At 41.5% G+C, this 14,174-nt stretch overlaps 1 protein-coding gene across 8 annotated transcripts in view; it reads right to left on the reverse strand.

The window, feature by feature from the left end:
• The window catches only part of SMARCA2 (SWI/SNF related, matrix associated, actin dependent regulator of chromatin, subfamily a, member 2), a 172,854-nt gene that overhangs the window by 90,999 nt on the left and 67,681 nt on the right, over window positions 1–14,174 (reverse strand). For all 8 annotated transcript variants that reach the window (XM_049710873.1, XM_049710867.1, XM_049710871.1 and 5 more), the window contains exons 16-19: window positions 13,865–13,931; window positions 13,098–13,208; window positions 10,007–10,249; window positions 8,543–8,656 (exon numbers count right to left, since the gene is read on the reverse strand). In XM_049710873.1, coding sequence (XP_049566830.1) covers window positions 8,543–8,656; window positions 10,007–10,249; window positions 13,098–13,208; window positions 13,865–13,931 — 535 coding nt within the window. The remainder of the gene's footprint in view (window positions 1–8,542; window positions 8,657–10,006; window positions 10,250–13,097; window positions 13,209–13,864; window positions 13,932–14,174) is intronic.

Below are 14,174 nucleotides of genomic sequence, written 5' to 3' on the forward strand. Positions count from 1 at the left end.
ATGGAGGAGGTGGGGTGGGGTGGTGGTAGTGATGGAGAGGACCACAGTCGTCACTACTAAAGGTACCATTATACTGTAGAGACCTTCAAAAGGCTGTATGTCAATCACCACTGACACTAGGGTCATGTTTTCGGAAATTTCTTGACTTGTTCCATATTTGAGAGAAAGAGAGAGAGAGGCTGGCAAACTGTTCAAATTCAAAGATGTTCCACACAGAGTATTTTCTTTTCTATTTTTTTATAGTATTTCCTCTGCTTCCCACCTATACCTCCTTTCCTATGAACAGAACAGTTTTAGGAAAAACAGTGCTCGGCCAATAACCTCTGATTTTCTTTGGAAAACACATTTTTTTTTTTTTTTTTTTGCGGTATGTGGGCCTCTCACTATTGTGGCCTCTCCCGTTGCGGAGCACAGGCTCCGGACACGCAGGCTCAGCGGCCATGGCTCACGGGCCCAGCCGCTCCGCGGCATGTGGGATCTTCCCGGACTGGGGCACGAACCCGTGTCCCCTGCATCGGCAGGCGGACTCTCAACCACTGCGCCACCAGGGAAGCCCGGAAAACATTTTTTAAATGGTCCTAGGTGGCTACCCCCAATACCGATCTGAAAAAGAGATTCATGAGAGCCCTAGGCTGACTATATGTAATTACCCTCTGCTTTTGAAGGATGAGAGGATCCTACCCTAGTGAGGATAACAGGCAAAGGAGAGGAATTCATCCACAATTGGATGCAACTTTAGGACCATATTCTTTAGAGGCAAGGCCGCATGTGCTTCCATTTTGAAATAACAGAAAAATCCAATTTAAAACAGTGACAGGGAATTCATGTGCTGGTGGTTTCACACACACCTGCAATACTTCTCGCACGCTCCTAATGCACACAATCTGCCCTGATTATTTCCTATTATTGTTTTTCTTTATTAAAAAAAATCCCCAGAATACAAATGTGAAATTTTCATAATAAACATCAGATTAATGCCTAGAAATCTGCAGAATGTGATTAAAAGCAAATCAGCAAGCTGCCTAATGTTTAACAAACTGATTAAAAATGATCAGGTTATTTTCAGCTCTGAGGGCCAGGGCGAGGAGGTCACAGATGAAGAGAAGTTGAATATTCATTCGATTGTTGCTTTAGAAGGAACCTGTCAGGCCAGCCAGAACCGCAACTAATAGCCTTTTGCTACTCGTTTTGATGCACCAAGTCAGATTAGAGAAAGGTGGACTCTTCTGCAGAAAAGTTAAGAAAGGCAAGTGACCTGCCATAGACTTGTTTTAGTTTTTAATGACTTTCTTGGCCAGGGTGGAAAAAACATCTCCAAGCTTAATAAATAAGGATGCACTGTTAGTACAGGCTTTGTGCTCCACAGACTTGATGCTGCATGTTTTTAAAGTACTTCGGCTTTTTCAAGAGCTGTTAACTCTCCACGAAACTTGATGACGGTGTAGAAGAATGTTAAACAACTTCAGACTTTAACAAGCATAAGGATAAAAATGACACCAAGGGCTAGTATTATTGAGTTCTTTCTATGGACCAGGCCCCGTGCAAAAATGCTTTATGTGCCCTCTCCCATTTCACTACACAAGAGCTGTAGGACAGTTACATTTAGTGGTGTTCCAGTTTTATAGATAAGGAACCTGAGCATCAGAAAGGTTAAGTGACTGGGTTGAAACGACGCAGCTATTTAATGGTGTAGTTAGGATCGAACCAGACTCGACTTCCTTAAGCTCTATGCTAAGGATGACCACGGAGACTTTTAGGTTTCCCAGTTCTGCCCTGATGGTTCACCTTCACCTGGGCCTCCCTGCCAGCCAGCCTGTGCACACTTTCCTGAATGTGGAAAGGAGGGCTGAGGCTTGCTCGTGAGTGCATTAGGAGACAGAAAAACCAGAATGAGGGACTGGACCCTCAACCTCCTTCCCATCAGTTAGCTGCCGCTAAGAGCTGGAGGGGAGGGAGTTTGGGAAGCAGGAGGCATGCACGATGATGCCATGCAGAGAGGGATGTCAAACACCCCCAGAGGGGCCAAGTCAGCAGAGAAGCGAGCTCAACCCTAGAACCTGATGGCTGCTGTAGGAAGGCGATGTTCCCCCCAGCCCTCCTCCCAAGCACCATTAGGGGGTACCAGAAGCTAGTTTGATACACATCATCAAAATCACCATCCTAAGTTTCACGACTATATTTTACGTTTGCTCCCTGTAACCTCCCAAACAAGTCCAAGCTGTTTTGTTTGTCTTTGTACTTTCCCCCAGGCCTGGGCTGAGGGTCCTTAGTCTTAGGGCTTCCTTTTCAAATTTTACTCTCCCCGAGGGCTCTTTGGAAGATCTTCCCCAATCACATCTATCAGCCAAAGTCAGTCTTCCTTTTCATTTCCCGCAAAGAAGTCGTCATTAAACTTTTTCGATGGCAGTTCCTTACCAGGAGGACACGCTAAAGCGCCTCTTCCCAATACACGCCCATATATTTAACTATGAATTATACGCACGCGCGGACATTAATGTCTCAAAACACAAGTTACCTTTAGGACAGGGGTCAATGTTAAAGGCAGCTGATTTATATCTACATTTTAAGAGGACAATTTGATGACATCTAATTTTTGGGGTTATAATGGGGCTGGTGAAAACCCACACTAGGAACAGGAGAGGTGGCAGGACTGCTCTTTTCCTACCGTCCATCTGTGCTTACGTCATCCGTCTTGTTTTCAACCTGCAATCCTTTGCAGAATCTTTTAAAGCCCTTCATTCATTCTGAGGGTCGGGGGTGTCAGTTTAGTTAAAATGAGATCATCCTAAAATCCTTTTATCTGGATACGGGGAAACCCGCAATGCTCACAGTAGGCAGAAAGCGCAGGAACCAGGCTGTGACGGGGAGCGGATATCTGATGCCCCAGGTGGAGGTGCTTCCCGTCACACTCCCGCCCGGGATAACCGATACAGTCTAAGCAAGGTATCCTGACTTTCTGATGTGCATACACACCACACGGGTACCAGTGTCCATCTGTATGTTAAATTAATAAAGCTTAATTTTTTTTTATTTTTAAGAGAAAAAGTAATATAAATGGAAGCTCTAAAATCTTCTTCCCACACCTCAATGGATTACTAGTAAGCACCTCCCCACATACTCACACACACCCGCTTGTGTGCTCTGGGGACCCCTGTCCTAAAGCACTTGAATGCCTGGATCCTTCCTCCTGATGGGGTGGATGATGCTGCCTTTCATCGTCATGCCATTGCTCAGTGACATCTCACACCATGCCTCCAATTTCTGGTACAGCTCCTGCACCTTCCAGCCCTGCCCAAGGGCAGTGCAGTGCACAGAGCAAGCCATCAGAGCTATGCATTGAGAAAAGGGCAGACTGAAGAATTCTAAAGTAGACATGCAGACTGACAGTGGCAAGGCGAGGAAAGTCTTTGTAATCATCGTGCCATCTCAAACTCTGTTGGGTCTGGGTCACCTCCAAAAAACACGATGGTCCCTGATTAGAGCATGAATTTGAAAGTTCCTCAAAATATGCTGGTGTTGAAGGAAATAAAATCTATGACTCTTTAATAGGGGTGATTCTCCCAACAAGTAAGGCTTATGAGAGCCACTGGGACTATTATTTTCAAATTATATGTAAAATTGGGGTGTCAGCCTCATGGACATGACAGTTATCTCCTAAGACTCCATATGTTAGTAATGATCAAATCGGTCCCTTCAGGGAGCTAAACTGGGGGGTTATATTGGCCCAGACTCTCCTCCCATATAACCCTGTAAAAGTTTTCTACCTTTATTCATAGTTTCTCCCTAAACACTATTCCTCACTTATAATTTCCCTTCCAAAAGGAGGTATTATTAGACCAATAAATCCAGACTACTGTGTGTGATATATTACCACTTTGTGAATTGAGATTTCCAAGATTAAATTTATGCAAGTCCCAGGTTCTAGAATCTATGGCAAGAGAGGAACAAAGTGATGATTAATTACATCAAGCATTCTAAATTTTTATATAATGAATATAAAAGCTGCCCATCTAAACAATGCTTTTTTGTGGTTTTATACAGATTATATCAAAATCAGGGTCGATTTTAGGTAGGTCAACCTCTAGTTAATCTCAGACATTGTATACATATTTTAGTATATTTAGACACACACACACACACACACACACACACACACATACACATAGCCAATGGCAAGTACAGTTTGTTCTTAACTATACAAAGGGGAAAGTCAGCACAGACAACTTCAAATGGGAGCTAAATCGAAACATCAATTTTTCTTTAGCTTAAGTTAGGTTTTATGTAACCCCTTTTCCATGAACTGCCCTTCTTCCGTGAGTGTAAGGATTGGATCTTATGCCAGTAGCTTGGTGGTGGTGTTGGGAGGGGCCTGGAGACAGTATATTCTCTTGCTCATTAGGTGTTTCATTAGACTCATTAAGTCATTAAATACTCATTGATTAAAACTAATTTTTATTAAATACTCATTCATTAAAACTAATTTTTCTATGAAGCAGAACTGCATTTATCAAACTGTGGCCCTTCTATGCCTGCTTTGGTATCATCTGAGGAAATACAGACTCCTGAGGTCACTCCCACTATACTGAACAGAATTACTGGGGCTAGGGCTGGTACTTTGTATTTTTAAGAGTTTTTCTATCTGAAAACTCAACAATAAGAAAAGAAATAATTGGGAAAAAAATTGGCCAAAGATTTAAGCACCACTTCATCAAAGAAGACATATGAATGCCAAATAAACACATGAAGACGAGTCACAAGATATCAGCACACAATTATTGAAATGGCCAACAGTGTTAAAAACTGAAAATATCAAGTATTGAGGAGAATGTGGAGGAACTGGGATGCTCATACATTGCTGGCGGGATGACAAAATGGTTCAGACTCCTTAGAAAACCATTTGGAAGTTTCTTATAAAGTTATGTGTACATTTACCATATGACCAAGCAAGCCCACTCCTAGATATTTACTAAAATGAAATGAAAACCTATGTTCACACAAAAACCTATACACAAATGTTCATAGCAGACTTATGCATAACCATTAAAAACTAGAAACAACCCAAATTTCCTTCAGTTAAATGGATAAACAAACTCTGGTGCATCAATATAATAGAATATTATTCAACAATAAAAATGAACCAATTAATGATACATCCAACACCTTGGATGTATCTCAAATTCATTACACTAAATGAAAAACCAGATGCAAAAGGTCTGATGAGACACATTGTCTGATTCCCTTCATACAACATTCTGGAACAGGCAAAACTACAGGGATGGAGAACAAATTAGCGGTTGTATGAGGCTAAGGGTAGAGGGAGAGTTTGACTAAAAAGTGAGAGCACTAGGAAATTTTTGGTCGGGGGTACTGGGAGACAGAATTGTTCTGTATTTTGATTGTGGGTAGAGTTAACGTAGCTATGTATTTGTCAAAATTCAGAACTATAACACCAAAAAGAGTGAATTTTATTATACGTAAATTAAAAAATAAAATGGAAATCCACTTCCCTGATTCTTTTTCATGAAAACATTTGAGCATCACTTCTATAAAATATTTAGCCTTTTCCTGCCATCGGCCACAATTCCTTTCTAGATTCCTTATGCAGCCTGAGAAAGACATATATGTTGTTTGTGGCTACAAGCAGATGGTGGCAGAAGAAAGCTCCTTATCCCCAAGGATGACACTTAAATGGCCAATCTTCCCCAGATTAAAAAAATCCTAACAAGGTAGAAAGAGCAAAGAGTGAAAACTGGCCAAACCACACCAATAACAGCTACATACACATGTCAAGTGATCAGTTCCCCTATTCGCCATGAAAAGGTTATGGGGACAGAGATGGGGCAGGAACACAGAAAGTGCCAGGACCAGAGGACAGTGAGAAAGAACTTGAAGTGAACAGGGAAGCAGAACCAGAAGTCAGCAACAGAAACGGCAGTGTGAGTAGAAAGTAAGGACTCTGGTGGTAGCAGCTGTCACCAGTTGAGCCCTTACCACGTGCCAGCCATAGTGTTATGAGTACTGCATCCATTCAATCCTCTTCTGTGAAGCAGGTATTGTCTATTTGCCACTTCATTGATGAGAACACTGACACCCACTGGGTTAAGAGACTTGCCCAAGCTCACACAGCTAGTATGAGATGGAGAATGCAGTGGGGACCCAGGTCCACTCTGACGGGCAGAGCCCATGACTTCCACTCCACCAAGTTGCCTCCAGGTAAGGTAGCTTATCCACAGATAATTCAGTCATATGTTGGAGACAGTGCGGGTTCAGTTCCAGGCCAACAAAAGAAAGGGAATATGGTAATCAAAAAATACTTTATTGCTAAAAAATGCTAACTATCATCTGAGCCTTCAGTGAGTCATCATCTTTTTGCAATGGTACATCCAAGATCACTGATCACAGATCACCGTAACACATAAAACAATAATGAAAAGGCTTGAAATATTGCGAGAATTACCAAAACGTGACACATAGACATGAAATTAGCATATGCCGAAAAATGGTGCTGACAGACTTGCTCAACACAGGGTTGCCACAAACCTTCAATTTGGGGGAAAAAGACATGGTATCTATGAAGGACAATGAAGCAAAGTGCAATAAAATGAGGTATGCCTGTATATCACACACAGGGTGTCTAACATACCTCCAATATAAAAATATGGATATTAAACAGTACATGTGTACTTTATGTCGGAAACATGCTCTTGAAAATCTTATCTTAGATTTTTAAAAATTTATCAATACTCAGGAAGTTTTCTTGTGAAAAGAGCTGTGAAATAGACATTTTAGTAAAGCAAAGAATCCCTTTGTGATATAACCAATCACCCCATAATCCTTATGCTGCAAAAGTTTGGATTTTTTTTGCGGTACGCGGGCCTCTCACTGTTGTGGCCTCTCCCGTTGCGGAGCACAGGCTCCGGACGCGCAGGCTCAGCGGCCATGGCTCACGAGCCCAGCCGCTCCGCGGCATGTGGGATCCTTCTGGACCGGGGCATGAACCCGTGTCCCCTGCATTGGCAGGAGGACTCTCAACCACTGCACCACAAGGGAAGCCCAAAAGTTTGGATTTTAATACAATGGATTTTCTTAAAACAGGGCATGCTTTCAACTTGTAATGTGCTTTTAAAATATCTATCTATATTAGCCATTCAGGACTGGCTAATACAGACTAATGAGTAACAAGATTAAGAAGTTTTATGGAATGAATAAATGAAGAACTTCAGTTAATTGCCTTTTATTTTATAGCTCTTCTAAAGAAACAAAAGGAAGTATGGGACAAATTAAAATCTAACATTCCGTCTCTATAACTTGCAGGATCTCAGTAACATTCAAGGCAGCCACATGACCACTGTACCCATTCCCCAGCCTATTCTGTAACTAAAGTCCATACTGAATAGAAAGGGGGTTACCCAAAGATGCCAAGACCACACGAAGTCAAAGAAATATCAATGGCATTCAATCCCCAAGATGCATTCACTAGCAAAATAAAATACTCAGATATTTAGGTTTTTGCTGGGATAAGCATGGTGTAAGAACCGTGTTAACATTTAATTTTTTTTCAACTGCTAATGAATAGGGGCTTAGGGATCAAAATTCTCTCTTAGCAAAGTGATCAACTTTGTATACTATCTTGCCAATCCCACTTAAAACTGGGCAGGATGAACCACTCTGTTCAAAAAACAGAGTCATTAAAACACAATGATGCAAAACACACATTTCACAATTGGCTCCCCTAAAGAGAAAACTCACATCAAACTATCTCATGCAACAAACAGTGCACAATGCCAAACAATCTATCTTTTAAGAGAATGAAACGTAGAACTCCAGTGTGTGCGGTTCCAAACTATGATCAAAAACATATTAAACCAAAACCCAAATCCAACCCCAAAATGTGGAGCTAAGGGCTCAGAAGACATTCTAAAGCACTGAAAAATCAGTGTCCAAAAAGTCATCTGAAAAATATTTCTTAAAATGTTCACGGGAACTTAAATTAGATGATGCGTCTGTAATTTGCAGGAACCCTAGTTTTCACTTACTATCAGAACCGTGACATCCCAAGCATCCAATAGTAAACACATTACCGGGAAACCCGGCAAATGTTTACCACGTCCCTTGGTACTGATACAAGCCCCAAACTCAGAGGCTTATGTGGCTCAAAGCAGAACATTTCTATGGCGCCCGCAAGAGTGAACTCAACGAGGTTAGTAAAAAGAAAAAATCTAAAGTTAAAACAGAATGTTAATTCATGTAATGTTAAGTGAATGTAAGTTAAAGCTAAAATGTAATGAGACTTAATGAATTTGGTGATTTTTTAAAATCTGCCCCCAAACTTTTGGAAACCAAGATGAAATGCTAAAACTTCCCTTCTCTCTCTACATTAAATCCCCTAGCTTCCATTTAACAAAAAAAAATCCTTTAAGATATTTCCCAGTTACCTGGAACTAAAATACATGCCTGCTGTTTCCGAAACACAATTTCAGGGGCAGGTAGTCCAAATGTATTGGCAGGGGAAGAAACCACAACTTTTGAATTTGCAACATACTTTTTCTGGAAGCTGGGATTCAACTTCTTTCTTCAGTCTCCTCAGTAAAAATGGTCTCAACACCTTATGCAGACGCCTGATGATCAATATAGTTTCTTCTTCATTTAAGTCCACCTATAAGAGAACCTTAGATGAATTTGATCTTTTGCTTTTTTTAAAAAAAAGATCTCTCATGCAATGACTCTTCATGTTACATTTATTATTGGTTTCAATATATGATTGAAATTTTATGTGCATTAAGGCTAGGTTTATACCCATCATGTACACCTCAGAATGCTGTTCCCACCTTCCTACCAGGTGGTAACAGAACAGCCTCTAAATGGGTGTCTTGGTCTGAATGCTGAGTTTTGTAGAAAACGGCCCAGAGCCATCAGTTTTAGATCAGGAGTGTTAACAGCTTAGAATTTTATGGGATATGATTGCAGTAAGGGCTGACTAAAGGCTGAGGTAGAACACGAGTAAAAGGGCAATAGTTAATGCGTTCTTCCTTCAAACGGAAGCATTAAGTTAGGCTCTTAACTTTGATTGTCTCAGATGCAGAAACATACCAAGGGAACAGGGCCTGAACCTGAAAAGAACAAGAGTGGATCCAGGTTACATCGGTGGCTTTCTAAGCCCCTCTACCTGCATCCTCCTTTGCTCTGCTCTGATCTTGTTCAAGTTCAGTCCTGTTTATAGATAACTCCTTCGCTTTCTCTTTCACCTTCCTCTATTCACCTCTAGGGGGCAGAGCTGATTGACGTTACCTTCTCCAAATGGGCAAGCCAGTGAATTCCTAACAAAAGGCTAATGTACCTGTGACATCTCAAAATTAAAGGGCCAAATAGTTCCAACATAAATTTCCCTGAAGCATTTTAAGTGGCTTTTCGTTCCTATAGTGGAAGGAACGATAATAAGAAATTTGAAAACGGCTACTCCAGGGTTTGAGGAGTTATTTATATACACACAAGACAGGCTTACATAAAACCTGAAAACAATGTGTAAAGAAAATTAGTATAAACCAGTTCGGTTTTACATACAAGCTCTTAATGTGGAAATGGCTTAAAGGGAAGCCCAAGTTTCTAACAAGGAAATATTTCTTTTTAAGGTTTATATTCGGTTGGTTGAGTTGTGGTTAAATAGATTGAACAAATATCTCTGCATTTATCCTCCTTGTGGCCTGTAGCAGTTAAGCACTCCACCAGCCAGAAACACCCTCTGTTGGCCTGGTTAACACACTGGCAAAAGACAATGGGATTAGGACACCCTAGATCCTAGATCTTACATCCATTATTAGATCCATTTTCTTTGGATGGAAAAATATCCCTGGAGTGAGAACATACACATCCACCGATTGGCTTCCTGATACTTTCCAACACTGTAAACCACCCTATGGGTTTTCTGTGGCTCTAGTGTTCTCAGCTTTAGGTCTTTTCATTTCATTTCATTGTGATGCAGCGGGAAAAACAAAAGTTAGGCCAGTACCCTTTCTCCAGTCATGGCAAATGGAGCATTAAACCACTGCTCAAATGTGCTGCAGCTCTTAAAAATCGTGGGAAGGAGGAAGTTGAGGAGGGCCCAGAGCTCCGGGAGCTTATTCTGCAGGGGGGTCCCGGTCAAGAGGATCCTTCTGGGGGCCACGTAGTGAGTGTTCAGAACCTGAGTCAGCTTGCAGTGGTGATTCTTCATTCGGTGGCCTTCGTCCACTATCATGTATTTCCACCGAATCTATAACACAAGAGGAAGGACCAACATGCGGTGAACAAGGGAAAACACAACTGCTTCTAAGAGGCAAGTGGTGATGTGGAAAACCAAAGAACTCATGCTTGGTAAAAGCTATGACATGAGATTCCTTAGCATAAAAGAATCTTAACAGTCTATTTCCCATACCTGACAGATCATCGTGCACTATGTAGTAATGGAATGGATTGATAGAATGTGATTCCAAATTACCCTTTCACAGAGACGGAAACTTGGGCCCAGAATGAAATGGTTGGGCCAGAATTAGCTCCTGTGTCTCCCCATCCAATACTCCTTCTATTAATGTTATGTCATGTCAGCTATGCCGGATTTAATGGCTCTGTTACCTCTGCTCATAGTAAGTACAGAATATAGCTCCTCACTTGAAGCACAGGTTAATGACTGATTTCTCCAAGATGGCGTCAGCAGGCACCTGCAGCGGAAGTACTCTGGCTTCGTGCCCTTTTTCTATTGCCTTGGCTGACTACTACCTTCAGGGTTTGGCTCATGGTTTTTTTTTGTTAATTTTTTTTTTTTAATTTGAACTTAGTTGCTAACATTTAAAAATTGGAACATTTCACATAAAAATCTGGACATCCAGCTTCTTTTAAAACGTTAGAAGATCTGGCAACCCGGACTCTCTTAGTTCATACATACTCCTTACCTGCCAGGTCTAGGACCCCAATTTCAAGATGTCTAAAATGAAAGGAGAGACTTACTGGCAGAGAGGGCAGTGCTAAAATAGCATTCCTCTGTTTATGCCAAAACTTCAGAATTAAACACAATATATTCCACCAGCATAACTATCACTTCAAAAATTAAAAATGTGACCATATGTCACGATCTTCCTTCCTAAGTCTACACACAGTCCCCTTCCCCTCTCACATGTGACCCTTCAGCCCTCTCCAAGGTCATTGTTTCTCAAAGTGAGAACAATGAGGAATATCCCACTAAGCCTATCCATTCCCCACAAAACAGCGGCAATGGCCAAGAAAAGCATCTGGTGCTCAGATGTCCCTGGATCCCGCTGCAAAGCTCTTAGAGAGGAGGGAGACAGCAAAGCGTTCTGTAAAGTCCTCTCCTTCCTCATTAGAAGCACCAGTGAAGTCCCGGGAAAAGGAATAAAATCATCAGTCAGGCTGGGATGCTCGGGTAAAAGAAACTCCCAGAGTTTTTAAATTTTTTTTCCTTCCCCTGCTACCTCTGAGAAAATTGCTTAAGGATAATTAAAGTTGTACGATCAATTGTCCCAAAGTTACCAATAGCGTGAAAAGAGGCCAGGAGATAAAAATGTATTTAAGTCAACATTCTAAATCTACTTCCCTGCCTAACTTAGCTTCTGAAATAATAAACAAGGAATCAGAGGCCTATGATTTTGCTATCGGGTCTACTACTAATTAGGTCTTGCACTCAGAAAAAAATGACTACCCCTTTCTAGAGCTTCATTTCTCCAGTGACAAATAAAAGCAATACACCTCGTTACCAGGCGTCTCTGATGAATTCTGAAATACATAGGCAGAAGACATGATATGAATTTTCTTTAAAGGATCTCAAATGTACAAACACATTCCCACAGTTATATTGAAAACACGTCATTCCTGACACCGCCAAATTCATCTTGGAGCGTGAGGAAGAGGAACACAGCATTGTTGCTGGTGCCGTCTCAAGGATTCAACAAACCTCCCCTGGGAGCCCATTTCCTCTATGTTATTTCCTAGGAGGCCATGAACAGAACTCTGTTCCCAGGGCAAAGGTTTAATGCAGAGATAGAACAGACCCCAGAAACAGTGATTCTGTTCGATTCTGACCATAACTTAGTTTCAGATTATAGTGCTTTCAAAACACCACAGGGTAAAAGAAATTACTAAAGGAAAAAAAATTAAGTTTTCATGCTTCCTCTATGACAGAAACTACTCCCATTATTCTACATGAATATATTAGGACACAAGATGATATAAATGGAGAAAAAAATTCTATTTTTTGGCTAAAGGACAACTTAGGACATACAAATTAGCAGACATGTAGGTCACAGGTAGAAAACGACTCTTTCCCGGCTCCAAATAGTCACAGAAAGAGCCCAGAGTAATTCAAACAATAATAGCCCATTATTTCACCAGGAAAAACATAAAACAGGAATAGCACAAAAACTGCAGCTGGGATAAATGTTCATATGGAGAAGACCATATGGAGAAATGCCTACTCATCTCTGGAGAGACAAAGACACAAGAGAAATGACGTTACGCTGCTGACAATATCCCAGGGCAACAAAAACAATTATTTCTTCCATAAGCACGACGTTCAGGGCTGTTGGAGAGAAAAAAAGAGTTGAAGGAACCCAGGTGAATTCTTTTTTTTTGCGGTACACGGGCCTCCCACTGCTGTGGCCTCTCCCGCTGCGGAGCACAAGCTCCGGACCCGCTGGCTCAGCGGCCACGGCTCACGGGCCCAGCCGCTCCACGGCATGTGGGATCTTCCCGGACCGGGGCACGAACCCGCGTCCCCTGCAGCGGCAGGCAGACTCTCAACCACTGCGCCACCAGGGAAGCCCCCAGGTGAATTTTTTTAGGAGATGTAAGCGCATAAACTATGATAGGATAGGGTAGGTAAGAGTCCCAGGATCAGTGACATACAACCACCACCAAAATAAAACACGAAAAACCCCAGCATACATAAAATGAAAAACGCATGACCAAAATACATCTGACTGAAAGAGAGAGAGAGAGAGAGACCAGCCATCTAACGAGCAAATTATACTAGTGAGTATAATTTGGGGAACACTTTACACTCCAGTTGCGATAGTCCATAATTAGAGATAAGAGAATTTTTTTAAACATACCTTTGCAAGAATGTGCTTGTCTTTTATAATGTACTCATAAGTAGTCAGGAGGACATTGAATTTGCCACTCCGTAACTGGGGGACGAGGGAGCGACGCATGGCAGGGGTGCCCTGAATGGGAAGAAAATACAGATGTATATTACCCGATGGAAGGAGGCGTGCGTTGTCTCTCACTACTCAGGCTTAATGGAGCCCAGGCATGTGACTAAGGACTGCACATACATGCAATTATCATATACAGATCCATTATCCAGGAAGAAAGTGCTTGGCAAAATTGCTCACACGTCTGGACACTTTTCAGACCTTTGTGGAGAAGCTTTCCCACTGCAGACCGAGGGAAGCGGGGGAGAAAGAAAAGGAAATTATGGTGACCCCAAGGTGGCAGAGAACCCGCTGCTCCGCTGAAAGGCTCCATTTCTACAGGAGCGTCCAGCAGGCGCCCGGGCGCCCGGGTAATTGTCTAACTTTGCAGGAACAGTGGGCATGGCAGCAGCACGCGGGATGTGTGATATTTGTCATTTGTATTACTCTCATCAGAAACCTCGCAATATGATAATTAACAATTTTCTTCTGCGTTTCACTATCTGAAAGTAATTATGGTTTATTACAGTAATCTTCTTGGGATGATTAACTCTCACTGTTCAGTACATGATGTACATGACAAAACTTTACAACCAGATACAGTTCACAGATGTGCATAGGGAATGAAGAAAATAGGGTCTATATATAAATGTGGAAAAGCAAAAAATAAATACAGGATTCCAAACCTTGTAAGAAATTTTCACCACGGAAGGAGCCCATTTGTCAAATTCATATGTCCAGTTAGATAGAGTCCTATAGAACAAAAGAAAACAAAATACAGAGAGACATTTGTATAAAAATCTGTGATTAAAAAGATGTTCTTACTCACTTTTAGGTCTCACCTTGAAAGGGGCTAGAGAATATAAAATAGCTCAACTGCATATTCATTTTAAAGGTGTGGAAATAAGAGATAAGTTAGAAACAAGCTGCCACAAAGCATGACAAGTTTGTTTGTGGGTTCACACGAAATCTCATAAGAGAAAAAAAATTAAAGAA

The sequence above is a fragment of the Orcinus orca genome, chromosome 6, assembly GCF_937001465.1.
Source record: "Orcinus orca chromosome 6, mOrcOrc1.1, whole genome shotgun sequence".
NCBI classification, from domain to species: Eukaryota; Metazoa; Chordata; class Mammalia; order Artiodactyla; family Delphinidae; genus Orcinus; species Orcinus orca.